This window comes from Lagenorhynchus albirostris, chromosome 2 (assembly GCF_949774975.1).
Source record: "Lagenorhynchus albirostris chromosome 2, mLagAlb1.1, whole genome shotgun sequence".
NCBI classification, from domain to species: Eukaryota; Metazoa; Chordata; class Mammalia; order Artiodactyla; family Delphinidae; genus Lagenorhynchus; species Lagenorhynchus albirostris.
The window spans coordinates 85856147-85870363 of NC_083096.1; the positions used below are offsets into that span (position 1 = coordinate 85856147).

The window sequence follows — 14217 nt, forward strand, 5'->3', positions numbered from 1 at the left end:
TCTAAATACTACACAAAAATGAGTAGAAAAATGATAAGTTTGAATTTTTTTTTTCCTGCATAAGTTTGAGAGGGCCTACTTCTTTGTCTCTCAGCCACAGGTATCAAACTCTGAACTTGTGTATCCTTCCTAAACTGAAACTTGTTGTCAAGGTATTGTTCATATTTGTATATCCTGGCAGATCAAGTAATGATAACATCTTTTTTCCTAACAGCACTCAAACCCAGGGCATGCTGGACCCTTTCCTGTTGTGTCGGTGCACAACAACCCAGTCAATCCAACCAGCCCTACTACAGCTACTATGGCAAATGCAAATCGAGGTCCCACCAGCCCATCTGTTACAGCAATAGAACTAATTCCTTCAGTTACCAATCCAGAAAACCTTCCTTCGCTGCCAGATATTCCACCCATACAGGTTTGTATTTGAGTGAGAGATATAAAACCTTGTGTTAATTAGGGACTTAGAGTATATATTTCTGGTTGTTTTTGTTTTTTTTAATTCAGGAGCAATATTTTTTTTGAAATTTCCAAAAAGTAGAGTATAAATAATTTGAATTTTAAAAAGTTATGTGTGCTAAAACTAACACTCCTCAGTATTTTAAAGCTACAGAGTGTCAGCTTTGCTGATCTATCTGCCAGCAGGCAAACTTTGTGTTAAATGAAGCACGTCTGATGAAGGTTTAGATCCAGAGAGGAGACCCAGTACCAAAATACAGTTAAATTTTTGTCAGTCTTCTGTTAGGTACAAAAGGGATAGTCAACCCCCGGTGCAAACAGGTTGGACTGAGAAAGGAAGAGATTGGAAGGTCTAGATATTAGGCATGTGGCGGGGGGTGGGGGTGGGGAGGGGGGGTGTATACTGAGAGAGGAAGTAATAATGAGGAGTAGAAGATGAATGGGAAGGGCCTCTAAGCTGTCTTGTCCCTTTCACCTGTAACGTTTTCCTGAAGAAAAATATCATTCAGTGCCCTCTGAAATTTCATAAATTCGTTTGAATTAGAAGCATTTTATTTTTAAATGTAAATATAAAACTTGAAGGTTGTACTGGGTCATTTCAAGCATTGTATGAGTTATTCAGAGTCAGGGGTCACCATGGGAGCAAGGAGCAGTGAAATTACTAAGACACTAGGACCCGTGACTGTCTACTCTTCGTTGCGGTGCGCAGGCTTCTCACTGTCGTGGCGTCTCTTGTTGCGGAGCATGGGCTCTAGGTTTGCGGGCTTCAGTAGTTGGTGGTGTGCGTGGGCTTCAGTAGTCGTGGCGCACGGGCTTACTTGCTCTGTCGCAAGTGGGATCTTCCCGGACCAGGGATTGAACACGTGTCCCCTGCATTGGCAGGCGGATTCTTAACCACTGTGCTACCAGGGAAGCCCCTGTAGTGGTGTTGAGAGTACTAGACTACTATATAGAATGGAAAATTTTGGAATATATCAATAAGAAGTAAAATTTATAAGTTGTAAGCTTATAATTTATAAACTTTCTGTTTAATGCTTGAAATCATCTCATATGATATATAATATCCCTATTTCATGGAAGAGAGTAAGAATGGTTAGTGACTTTCTCAGTGTCACCCAGTAAATGGGTAAGTTGGAATTCGAAGCCCAGCTCCTGATTACTGAACTGAGAAAGTCCAGTTCTCTCCCCACTTCTGTCCATAGAGATAGCAAGGAGGTGGTTTGAGATCATAGGCCTGGAAAGGTAGAGTATTAAGGGCCTTTGGGCAACCAGAGAGAGGTAGGTACAGTATTAAAGGAGTCATTTAAGTTTTACTAAGCACTCCATGCTAAAGTGCCTGGGCATTGAAGATAAAAAGAAACAAGACTTTGTTCCAATTTTTAGGAAACTTTCAAAGGGAAAAGAAAGGTTGCTCATGTCAAACTTAACATAATCTGCTAGGGCCACTGTCACAGAGAGCAGATAGAGGAAGGGTGGATGCTCCACATCTTTGAAAAGCTGGGCATCATAAGGGAAATGGGTCATTATTAGATCTTCCTTGTCATCTTTTCCCAGGAGAACTTTGAAATCAAAACAAGAGGCTCCAGAATATATCCCCTCCCATCTGTAGTTAAAGTGGGGTAGAAGGAGCAGAATCCATACCTTCTTTTGTGAACCTTCTCTTCCTTGCAGACATAATGCCTAACCTTATTTTTATTTACTGATTTATTAAAGTATTGACTGCTTTAAAAAACTGAGATATAATTCACATACCATAAAATCCAACTTTAAAAAATGTACATACAATTCAGTCAGTGGTTCTTAGTATATTCACAACATGGTGCAACTATCACCACTGACTAATTCCAGAACATTTTCATCACCCCGAAAGAAACTACCCATTTGCAGTCCACTCTCCATTCCCCTCTTTCCCAGCCCTTGGAAATCACAAATTTACTTTGTTTTTATGGATTTGCCTATTCTGGACATTTTGTATGAATGGAATGATGCAATATGTGGTCTTTTGTGTCTGGCTTCTTTATCTTAGCATAATGTTTATCAGGTCTAAACACGTTGAAGCATGTATCAGTACTTAATCCTTCTTATGGCTGAATATTCCATTCTGTGAATATACCACATTTGTTCCTCCATCCATCAGTTGATGGACATTTGGGTTTCCACTTCTTGGCTATTAGGAATAATGCTATGAACTTTTGTGTGTAAGTTTTTGTGAACTTGTAGGTTACCAGTTCTCTATGCAAATTTCTAGGAGTGGAATTTCAGGGTCATATTGTATGTTTAAGTTTTTGAGGAACTGCCAAACTCTTTTCCACAGTGGGTGCACCATGTTACATTCCCACCAACAGTGTCAGTGTATGAGGATTTCAATTTTTCCACATCCTTGCCAACGCTCGTTATTGTCACCTGCTTTTAAGAGCAATTAGAGGTGGGTACCACAAAAGTACAACCACAGTAAGAAGTAGTTAACCATATTAATCAAAAATAGAAAGGGAAGCAAACCTGTCATCTCTTGAAGATTCATCTACTTTTTTTCCTATCCTGTAGTTTCCGTGGTATAGTGAAAAGAAAAGAATCCTGGGGGAGGTTACACAGGAAGCAGACAAAGTAGCATTAACTATGCAACGCAGACAGGAAGTAAATACAAAGCAATTTCAGGTATTTGTTGATATATCTTAATACTGATCATTACAGCTATCCAGTATAGAGTAGAAGTTGATTTAAAGAGAATTCTCTCAACTTGAATTATTTTTTATTTCACTCTACTATCCATCTCCAGTGGAGTTATAATATGTGGTAGTAATTTTGACCTTTAGGGGATACATGATGAACCTAAATACTTTTTCAGTAGCTAAATGAATATTAGAATCTATTCAGATTAGATTATAATTAATAGATGTAGTATTCTAATGATATATTAAATTCTTTGTAAACAGTTTTCCGTATTTGGAAAATATGTACTTATATCTGTATACTATACTGGATAATATGAAGTCTTGGGAAAACCATGTGTGTCTTTCAGATATTCACATGTAAATTTAAATGTTATAGAATACCCATTTCTGTACTGTGTTCCCAGTACTGGCTGTCTTCCATCTTTACCAATATGATAGGTAAAAATCATGTTTGGTTATTTCATTTACATTTCTTTTTTTCATGTGGTTTGTTATCTTTTCTCAGGTTCATTGATTATTTGAATTTTTTTGTGGATTGTCTTTTTCCTTTGAATTCATAAAAGTTATTTATATAACACTTACCTATTCCATGCAATTATTTAAGGATGCTTAAAAAACATTGGTTTAATGAATATGTGAATTAATATTTTTCCCGTTAGACTTGTAACTTTATATATAGTGACTCTTCATCCATATCTGGTGAAATATCGAGGTAAATCAGCTAGCATTTCCATGTTGGTGCTGTAGTGGCATCAGGGAAGCCCTTTTATGTACTTGGCGGTTTGCTTCTTCCTAATCTTTCCACTCTTGTAGCCTTAGTGTTGTCTCTCTGGCCAGAGATATAAATCGCAGGTGGGAGAGTATAAAAGGAGTGGGAGTGGGAGTAGAAGTAGGTAACTTGCGACTTTCATGTGTGTTTTGAATCATCCTCTCCTCCTTTATGTTTAGGTGAGATATAGCGCAAATTTTATCTGTGGCCCATGTTAGGAACTGCCCCTCTTCACAAATCCTCTAGTTAACTCTAGCTGCAGCTAGGGATTTTCCTGTAGTTACAGCTTACAAGTGGATCCTTGGCCAGTAGCTCTGACCACTGAGCAGGCGCAACTCCTAATATCTCTTAATCGTCCCTCTGGCTAGCCCACGGCGAACTCTCACCTTTAGCCTTTTATGTCTTTGAGATGAGGTTTTTAAAGGGCTTTTCTGCGGAAGGCCTATTTACCTTTTTTTAAATTGAGGTATAATTGACATGTAACATATATTAATTTCAGTTGTTCAACACAGTAATTTGATATTTGCATATATTGCAAAATGATTATCACAATAATTCTAGTTAACATCAGTCACCACACATAGTGTAAAAATTTTGTGTGTATGAGATGAGGGCTTTGAAGATTTTTCTCTCTTAACAACTTTCAGATATACAGTAGAGTATTAATTATAGTCACCATGCTGTACATTACCTCCTTATGATTTATTTTATAACTAGAAGTTTGTACCTTTCGATTCCTTTCACCTATTTCACCCACCTACCAACTCTGGCAACCACAGATCTATCTCTGTATTTACAAGCTTGATTCTATGTTTGTTTGTTTGTTTTTAAATTCCACATATAACTGAGATCATATGGTATTTGTCTTTCTCTGTCTGACTTATCTCACTTAGCTTAATGCCTTCAGGTCCATATTGTCACAAATGACAAGATTTCCTTTTTTTTATGGCTAATATTCCATTGTGTATATAGATATAGCACATATTCTTTATTCATTCAGCTGTAGCTTTATCTGTTCATCTGTTGATGGACACTTAGGTTGCTTCCATAACTTTGTTATTATAAATAATGTTGCAGTGAACATGGGGGTGCATATATGTTTCAAATTTGTGTTTTGGGGGACTTCCCTGGCGGTCCAGTGGTTAAGACTCTGTACTTCCACTGCAGGGGGCATGGGTTTGATCTTTGGTCTGGGAACTAAGATCTTGCATGCCATGCAGTGCAGCCAAAAACATAAATAAAAATTTTTTTAAAATTAGTGTTTTTGTTTCTTTTTTTTTTTCCTTCATATAAATACCCAGGAGTGGAATTGCTGGATCATATGACAGTTCTATTTTTAATTTTTTAAGAAATTTCTATACTGTTTTCCATAGTGGATGTACCAATTTACATTACCACTACAGTGCACAAGGTTCCTTTTTCTCTACATCCTTACCAACACTTGTTATCTCTTGTCTTTTTTTTTTTTTTTTCCTTGTCTTTTTAATAGCCATTCTAACTGGGGTGAGGTGATAGCTTGTCGTGGTTTTGATTTTCATTTCCCTGATGATTAGTGATGTTGTGCACCTTTGCTGGTCATCTCTATGTCTTCTTTGGAAAAATGTCTATTCAGATTCTCTGCCCTTTTTTTTTTTTTTTTTTTTTTTGGCTGTGTTGGGTCTTAGTTGTGGCACATGGGATCTTTCGTTGTGGCACAGGTTCTTTGTTGTGGTGTGTGGGCTTCTCTCTAGTTGTGGCTTGTGGGTTTTCTCTCTCTAGTTGTGGCCTGCAGGCTCCAGGGCACGTGGGCTCTGTGCTTGTGATGCACAGGGTCCAGAGTGCGAGGGCTCTGTAGTTTGCAGCGTGCCCGGTCTCTCGTTGAGGTGCATGAGCTCAGTGGTTGTGTTGTGCGGGCTTAGTTGCTCCGCAACATGTGGGATCTTAGTTCCCCGACCGGGGATCGAACCTGCGTCCCCTGCAGTGGAAGGTGGTTTCTCTACCACTGGACCACCAGGGAAGTCCCTCTGCCCAATTTTTAATTGGGTTGTTGGCGGGTTTTTTGTTTTTTTTGGCTGTGCCTTGCAGCATGCAGGATCTTAGTTCCCCAGCCAGGGGTTGAATCCCCACCCTCTGCAGTGGAAGCATGGAGTCTTAACCGCTGGACTCCAGGGAAGTCCCTGAATTGTTTGATTTTTTGCTATTGAGTTGTATGAGTTCTTTATGTATTTTGGATATTAACCCTTTATCAGATATATGATTTGTGAATGTTTTCTCTCATTCAGTAAGTTTCATTTTGTTGATGGTTTCCTTTGCTGTGCAAAAGCTCTTTAGTTTGATGTAGTTCCACTTGTTTATTTTTGCTTTTGGAATCAGATCCAAAAGATGATTGCCAAGATCAGCGTCCAGGAGCTTACTGCCTATGTTTTCTTCTAGAAGTTTTATGGTTTCAGGTCTTACATTTCAGTTCTTTAATCCATTTTGAGTTGATTTCTGTGTATGTGTAAGATAGTAGTCTGATTCCATTCTTTTGCATGTGGCTGTCCAGTTTTCCAACTGTCCAATATTGTTTATTGAAGAGACTGTCCTTTCCCCTTTGTATATTCTTGGCTTCTTTGTCTTAAATTAACTGACCATATAGGTGTAGGTTTATTTCTGGCCTTTTTATTTTGTTCCATTGATCTGTATGTCTGGTTTTATGCTGACACCATACTGTTTTGATTACTGTAGCTTTGTAATATAGTTTGATATCCTGGCCTGTGATGCTTCCAGCTTTCTTCTTTCTCAAGATTTCTTTGGCTATTTGGGTTTTTTTGTGGTTCCACAGAAATTGTAGGATTGTTCTATTTCTGTGAAAAATGCCATTGGAATTTTGATAGGGATTGCATTGAATTTGTAGATTGCTTTGGGTATTGTGGACATTTTAACAATATTAATTTTTCTAATCCATGAGCCCAGAGTATCCTTACATGTATCTTCTTCAGTTTCTTTTATCAGTGTTTTACAGTTTTCAGTGTAGATATCTTTGACCTCCTTGGTTAAATTTATTTCTGGTTTATGCTTTTTCATATGATTTTAAATGGAATTGTTTTCTTTTTTTCTTTCTCTTTTTCTGTGTGTGTGTGTGTGTGTGTGTGTGTGTGTATGATGCACTTTATTTGGCCACACCGCATGGCTTGCAGAATCTCATTTCCCTGACCAGGGGTTGAACCTGGGCCTGGTAGTGAAAGCCTGGCATCCTAACCACTAGACCACCAGGGAACTCTCCTGGGATTGTTTTCTTAATTTCTCTTTCTGATAGTTCATTATTAATATATAGAAATGCAGTAGATTTTCATATATTGATTCTGTGTCTTGCAACTTTACTGAATTCATTTATTCTTACAGTTTTTTGGTGGAGTCTTTAGGATTTTCTATATATAATATCATGTCATCTGCAAATAGTGACAGTTTGATTTCTTTCTTTCCAATTTGGATTCCTTTTATTTCTTTTTCTTGTCTAATTCTCTGGCTAGGACTTCCAATACTATGTTGAATAAAAGTGGTGAGAGTGGGCATCCTTGTCTTGTTCCTGATCTTACAGGAGAAGCTTTCACTTCTTCAGCTTTTCACTGTTAGGTGTCATGTTAGCTGTGGGCTTATCATAAATGGCCCTTATTATATTGAGGTACATTCCCTCTGTACCCACTTTGCTGATAGGGTCAACTTATATTGATGAAAACTATTTACTTTAGGAGAGTCCTCCCTTGCCTGTAATGTGTTGTGAGCTGCTTTATTCTGATCATTTTTATATCAATCCAGTCCTACCTTGGTTTGTATCTATAGTTTTCTTCAAAGTTTCTGCTTTGATGCCATTCTTTCCTGTTTTATAGCCTTGAAAATCAGTGTGATTTTGAGAGGAGAGTGAGAAGTAAATGTATATGTTCAGTTTTCTGTTTTTTTAAAAATATATATTTATTTATTTAATTTTTGGCTGCATTGGGTCTTAGTTGGGGCATGTGGGATCTTCCGTTGTGGTTCGCGGACTTCTCTCTAGTTGTGGTGCTTGGGCTCCAGAGTGCACTGGCTCAGTAGTTGCGGCATGCAGGCTCTCTAGTTGTGGCATGCAGGCTCCAGAGCTCATGGGCTCTGTAGTCACGGTGAGCAGGCTTAGTTGCCACACGCCATGTGGGATCTTAGTTCCCCAACCAGGTATCGAACTGGCGTCCTCTGTATTGCAAGACGGATTCTTAACCATTGGACCACTCGGGAAGTCCCGCAGTTTTCTGTTTTGAATGAGAAGTAGATTTCCCTAAAAAGTAATCTTGCCTCTAGTAGAAGATTAAAAGAGGCAGGTGTGGGTAAAAGTAAGCAAGAAGATTAGCAGTTAAGTAAGAATAGTTTAACTATCTCTGATATGGAATAGTGTAATATTTTTCTTAAGGTAATTTTCATAATTAAGTAGTGTTTGTTACTATTTCTTACATAAATATTTTCTCATTTCATCATCACAGTTCTTCATTGTGGGTGGGATGTTTAAAAACAGGGGACTGATATTCAAATTGGGAACCAGCTTGCAGTCACAGTGCGAGCTCCTCTGGCTTTAACCTTCTGCATATAAAGTGCGAAAAGGGCTCAGTTTTCCTGTTGACTGCCAGCTTTTTTGTGTGTAATAAGGGAACTTATATCCCAGGCTAAAGGCTTTCTGTTGAGTATACAGACTTTTCAAAGCACTGAAGTTAGGTACTGACATTATTCGATACCTGTTTAGTTGAATGATTCTGGCAGGACCATGGATATTGATACTAGGGGCAGGATGCTGAAAACAGGATCCTGCATCAACCTTGAAAAAAGGCAAAAATGTAAGACTGTGTCAGAGGTATTTTCATAGTAAAACACAAAGGATTTAGCGTGTTAATTGGGTTTTGTCTTGAGCTCCCAATCATTTATTGAAGCATATTAATTATAGCTATATTCACATAAACTATATACTATTTGGGTCCTCGAGGAAGCATAAGGAAGGAACAATTAAGCCAAGTTTGATATAAGGTAATCTGCTTATTAGTAAATTGTGAGCATAAATGATTATACTAATGAAATTAATAACTTCTCCTCTGCTTTAATCAAAGCAAATTTATCTTTTTGTTCTTTTTCTTTAGTTGGAAGATGCTGGTTCAAGTAGTTTAGATAATCTACTAAGTAGATACATCTCAGGCAGTCACCTACCCCCACAGCCCACAAGCACCATGAATCCCTCCCCAGGACCCTCTGCCCTATCTCCAGGATCATCAGGTAAAGTCAACTGAGGTACCGTCTCATTTCTTTAACACCTTAAAAAAGTATCTCTCGGTATATGTATTAGGGTTCTCCAGAGAAATAGCACCAATAGGAGAGGGGGGTGTGTGGGGAGAGAGAGAGAGAGAGAGAGAGAGAGAGAGAGAGAGAGAGGTGACAGAGGTTAAGGAATTAATTGGTCCACTTGATTGTTAGGGCTGGCAAGTCTGAAACCTGCAGGGCAGTTAGCAGGGTGGAGACAAAGGGAAGAATTGGTGCTAGTCTTGAATCGAGGCAAAATTCCTTCTTGCTCTGGGGACCTCAGTCTTTTCTCTTAAGGTCTTCAACTAATTAGAGGCCCACCCTCATTATGTTTTACTCAGAGTCTACTGATTTACGTGTCAGTGACATCTAAAAAATACCATTGCAGCAGCATCTGGATTGGTGTTTGGCCAAACAACTGAGTACCATATTCTAGCCAAGTTGAGACATAAACTTAACCATTGCAGTAACATTTTTTTTTCCTGATCTAATTATTTTTCTTTCAATACTGTGGACAAGCTTCAGCGAACTGAAATAATAATATATATCTGTAGTGTACACTGTTCAGAACTCTAATGTACCCCTCCCTCAACCCCCAGTTATATTCATGTTTTTTGCTGGATTTGTAGATGAATTTAATTTCTGTGTCTTCTATTTTACAATACATGTTGTCATTTGAAGAATTCTTTGGTTTAAATCCAAGTTTAAAACACTTTGTTAAATAATGAAAAAATTGAAAATTTGTTTAAAAAGCAAGGATTGAGGAAGGGCAAGTGAACTTTCAATTTGCAGTTAAAAACTTAAAATTTACTGGAAACTATTAAAATGTGACTAATCAGGTCCTGAGCTATAGATCTCTTCCAAAATCCCAGTTTTATTAACGCTATTACATGAATGAGTGATTAAAGCATCTCCAAATAGATTGACAGTGCAGAAGTGGTTATGGGATATAGTCATGGTTTCTTACTGAAACATACCACCTCATTATTTCTACAGTAAGAGTAGTTCAGCTCTAAATGTGGATTTTTCATGAGATGTATCATTAATACATTTTTTGCATCATATTATTTTTGAGGTTTAATATAAGTATTCCAGGACTTTTAAAAGGAAGAATAATTAATAGGAATCTAGGTAGGATATTTACCAAATGCGTGGGGCAGCAAATAGCTTTCTCTTGATACGGTAGTTTCCATTGATTGAATAGTGGTGCTCTGAGAGGATTCTGAGAATGGTATCTGGGCTCAGCTGAGAGAAACTGATTGATAGCTGCCAACAATAACACATGAAATCCTTGACTTTGAGACTAAGACAAGGGCTGATTTCCAAGAATTGCTGAATTGCCTTATAATGATACTTGAATTCTGTAATTAGTAGGTAGAATTCTGAATTTTCTTACCTGCATAGTTATTCATTTTGACTTATTATTTTTCAGGTTTATCCAATTCTCACACACCTGTGAGACCCCCTAGTACTTCTAGTACTGGTAGTCGAGGCAGGTGAGTATTTACATTATTAATAACTTTATTTTTTCTTTTTATCAAGAAAAATTTCAAATACGTATTCTAAAAAGTAGACTATTATAATGAACTCCCGTAAACTTTTCACCCATCTTCAACAATGATCAAGTTATGACCAGTCTTATTTCTTCTATACTCCTACCCATTCCCCCCGTTCTAAATTATTTTGAGATAAATCTCAGACATTTTATCATTTTACTTGTGGTTGTTTCAGTATATATCACTATATGTATCACTTCAGTGTATATATATACTCTTTTAAGTATGTATCACTTTAAGGATTTAAAAGTATTATAACTATGGAACCATTATCACACCTAAAAAAAAAATTTACTAGCTAACTCTAACATCAGTAGAGCTCTAGTTAATGTTCAGATTTCCCAGTTTTTCTCATAAATGCTTTTTTTTTTTAAATTGTTTCTTTGACTCAGATTCAGATAGGCGCTATACATTGCCATCAACCCATATGTCAAGGTCGAACTCAGTGTATTTGTTGAAGAAATGTATTGTTTGTCTTACAGAGTTTTCCTCATTTCCCCATCTTGTCATTTAAATACACTACCTTCTGTTTTTTTCTCTATATTGGTATTTAGGTCAGGAGGTTTGATTAGATTCAGGTTTGATTTGAGGGAAAGAGGTAGGGAGAATACTTCATTGTGGTGATGTGTACTTCTTTCAGGGTCACAAAATGTCTGGTCGCTTTTGTTGATTCTTTTGTGATAGCACCCATTAATGATCATTGCCTTAGCTCTTTTTTTTTTTTTTTTACTAGTTTAAAAATATTTTAATTATTGTATCATACCTTCTTTGTATGTTAGTTTAGAATACTTCTGTAAAGAGAAATTTTCTGCCATCAGCTATTTGATTATGGGAATGGCAGAATAAATTGATTCTTTCTCTTTATTTACCTATTTTTATAATAATGAGTTGGTTCCCAGCTCCCTCCAACAGTGACCAATGAATGTTATTAACTTTATGGGCTTATATATTTAAACATATTTTATATGTTCTAAAATTATAATTGTTATTTTTATTGATGCTTAAATTGTTCCATATTTGTCCTATCAGAACTTTTCCAAGTTGGCTTCATAGTTCTTTTGCTATAACCCCAGTAGTTGTTGAAAGCATTCTTGTTTCCTGTCCTGATGTTCCTGGTTCATCTTGTACATTTCTTGCCTCAGGCCTGAAATCAGAAATTTCTCTAGGAAATCCTGGTCATGTTAGTGGGGAAATGGTGCTTCAAGACAATCTTCTGGGTACTAGGGGCACTCACTGCTACTGAATTGTTCATGGTTTCTTATGCCTTTTTGGTGGACAGAGAGCTAAGAAATGGTAGTGTGGGGGACTTCCCTGGTGGTCCAGTGGTAAAGAATCTGCCTTACAATGCAGGGGACGCGGGTTTGATCCCTGGTCAGGGAACTAAGATCCCACATGCCGTGGGGCAACTAAGCCTGCGTGCCGCAACTACTGAGTTCGTGTGCTTCAACTAGAGAGCCTGTGTGCTGCAAACTACGGAGCCCATGTGTCCTGAAGCCTGTGCGCCCCAACTAGGGAGAAGCCCGTGCACTGCAACGAAGAGCCTGCTCGCCACAACGAAAGATCCCGTGTACCGCAGCTAACACTCAAGGAAGCCAAAAATAAATTAAATAAATGATTTAAAAAAATAAAAGAGTTAAGAAAATGAAATGGTAGTGTGGAAAGAGTGTGTGTGTGTGTTAAAGGTAAATGTAATAAATGTCGACTGATTTTTATTCTTTAGTTTGAATAATTTAGTGCAATGTAAGAAAGATTTTATTTCAGATATATGAATGTTCTGTATTTGTATATATATGTGTGTATGCATTTGGTTCTATATTATATACTTGCTTGGCTTTTAAATTATACTTTCAATAATCAGTAGTTTTAAAGAAAAGTACAAATTGAGTGAAAAAGGTTTTCATTTTCGACAGTAATACAGTCTTAGTTATTCACTTCTCTTGCCAGTGGTTTTGCTTTGTGGACTAGATAGAACCAATTAGTCATGTACCTGTCCTCTTAGGCTATTATCCCATTAATTCAGATAAGGACTCAAAAGCTGAAACAGTGATTCCTTTGAGGACACTTCATGAACCACTGTTATTGAGGTTTCCTTCAGATGTTTGGGGGTAGAGAAGAATTTAAACGTCTTATATTATATATAGAGAGAGAAGCAATCACTATACTAATAGCCTAGACAAATGATTGTTTACTAGATTCCTTAAATGATGTAGTATAAGTGCCTCAGACCATAAAATGTATTTTTCAGGTCTTCTGAAAGTTTGACCTACGTTTTTTAAAAATTTGAAGCCAAGTTTATAATACACTCCTTTTAATTGCATTATGAAGTATCCTTATCTGCTATAAAGTTAATAAATTGTTTTCAGTTTAATGAACATTTCATAAACTTAACAAGCTTTTCATATAATTGTTTTTATGTACACCATACAGTCAAACATATGTGACCTTTATTTGTTGTTTTTGTTAGCTGTGGGTCGTCAGGAAGAACTGCAGAGAAGACAAGTCTTAGTTTCAAGTCTGATCAAGTGAAGGTCAAGCAAGAACCTGGCACTGAAGATGAAATATGTAGCTTTTCAGGAGCTGTGAAACAGGAAAAGACAGAGGATGGCAGGAGGAGTGCCTGCATGGTAAGTTCCCAGTGGAATCTGTCAGGAATTTAAGGAGGTCACTTCACTGATTCTTCCATCTCTGCATGTATTAGTCTGGTTAGTGGTCCTGTGGACCTGTATTCATTTTTGAATTTTTATACGTGGTATAACCCAGATATCTCTTTTTCTAATTATTTTTTTCATCTAAGTGTCAACTGTAATTGATGAGAAAAGACTTACTTGTATTAAGGACTCATTTCAACTTTTAGTTTGTAATCGGTCATTATTTTTGCCATGATTCTAAATTGGGTTCTAGCTTGTTCTAAATTTATTAATAATTTCAATAGTCACATTCAGTCTCAAGCTGCAAAAATCCTTGGCTATTTTCCCTGGACCGGTGAGCTCAGGATTACGACCGCTGACATGAAAGAAGTTTAATGCTCACAGAGTTTTGTGATGAGAAGATTGCCTTTGGCTTATGAATTATTAACCATTTTAGAATTCCTCAGCTAGAACATTTTATAAAATTTATAGTATAGAATGAAGGAAGGCCCAAGTCCCTCCTTATTTAGAAATTTTGATCTTGGTTTTTTCTTCCTACCTACACTTATGTCTCATTTTCTACATGGTTGGCGCATAGAAATTTCAACTATGTAGATTTAGAGAGTACTGTTATCTCTTCACTCAGAACTTGGTTTGGAAAGTACCCCCAAAAAACAGTGCAAAATGGTGGTGAAAGATTTTACATTGTCACAATCTTCCTATATTAGTAGAATGATAAGTGGGCAGAAGAATATTTCAAAATGCTTTTCAAAAGCTATGTGACAATAAGGACCTACTGTGTAGTACAATGAACTATATTCAATATCTTGTAATAAGCTATAATGGAAAAGAATCTGAAAAAAAAG

The 14217-nt window shown here is 37.0% G+C and overlaps 1 protein-coding gene across 18 annotated transcripts in view; it reads left to right on the plus strand.

The window, feature by feature from the left end:
* TRIM33 (tripartite motif containing 33) overlaps positions 1-14217 on the plus strand; it is a 181661-nt gene that overhangs the window by 112586 nt on the left and 54858 nt on the right. For all 18 annotated transcript variants that reach the window (XR_009538828.1, XR_009538832.1, XR_009538830.1 and 15 more), the window contains 4 exons: positions 215-415; positions 9012-9144; positions 10601-10664; positions 13189-13348. Coding sequence is in view for 11 of the 18 variants with exons in the window: in XM_060139271.1 (XP_059995254.1) it covers positions 215-415; positions 9012-9144; positions 10601-10664; positions 13189-13348 (558 nt within the window). In the remaining 7 variants the exon portion in view is untranslated. The remainder of the gene's footprint in view (positions 1-214; positions 416-9011; positions 9145-10600; positions 10665-13188; positions 13349-14217) is intronic.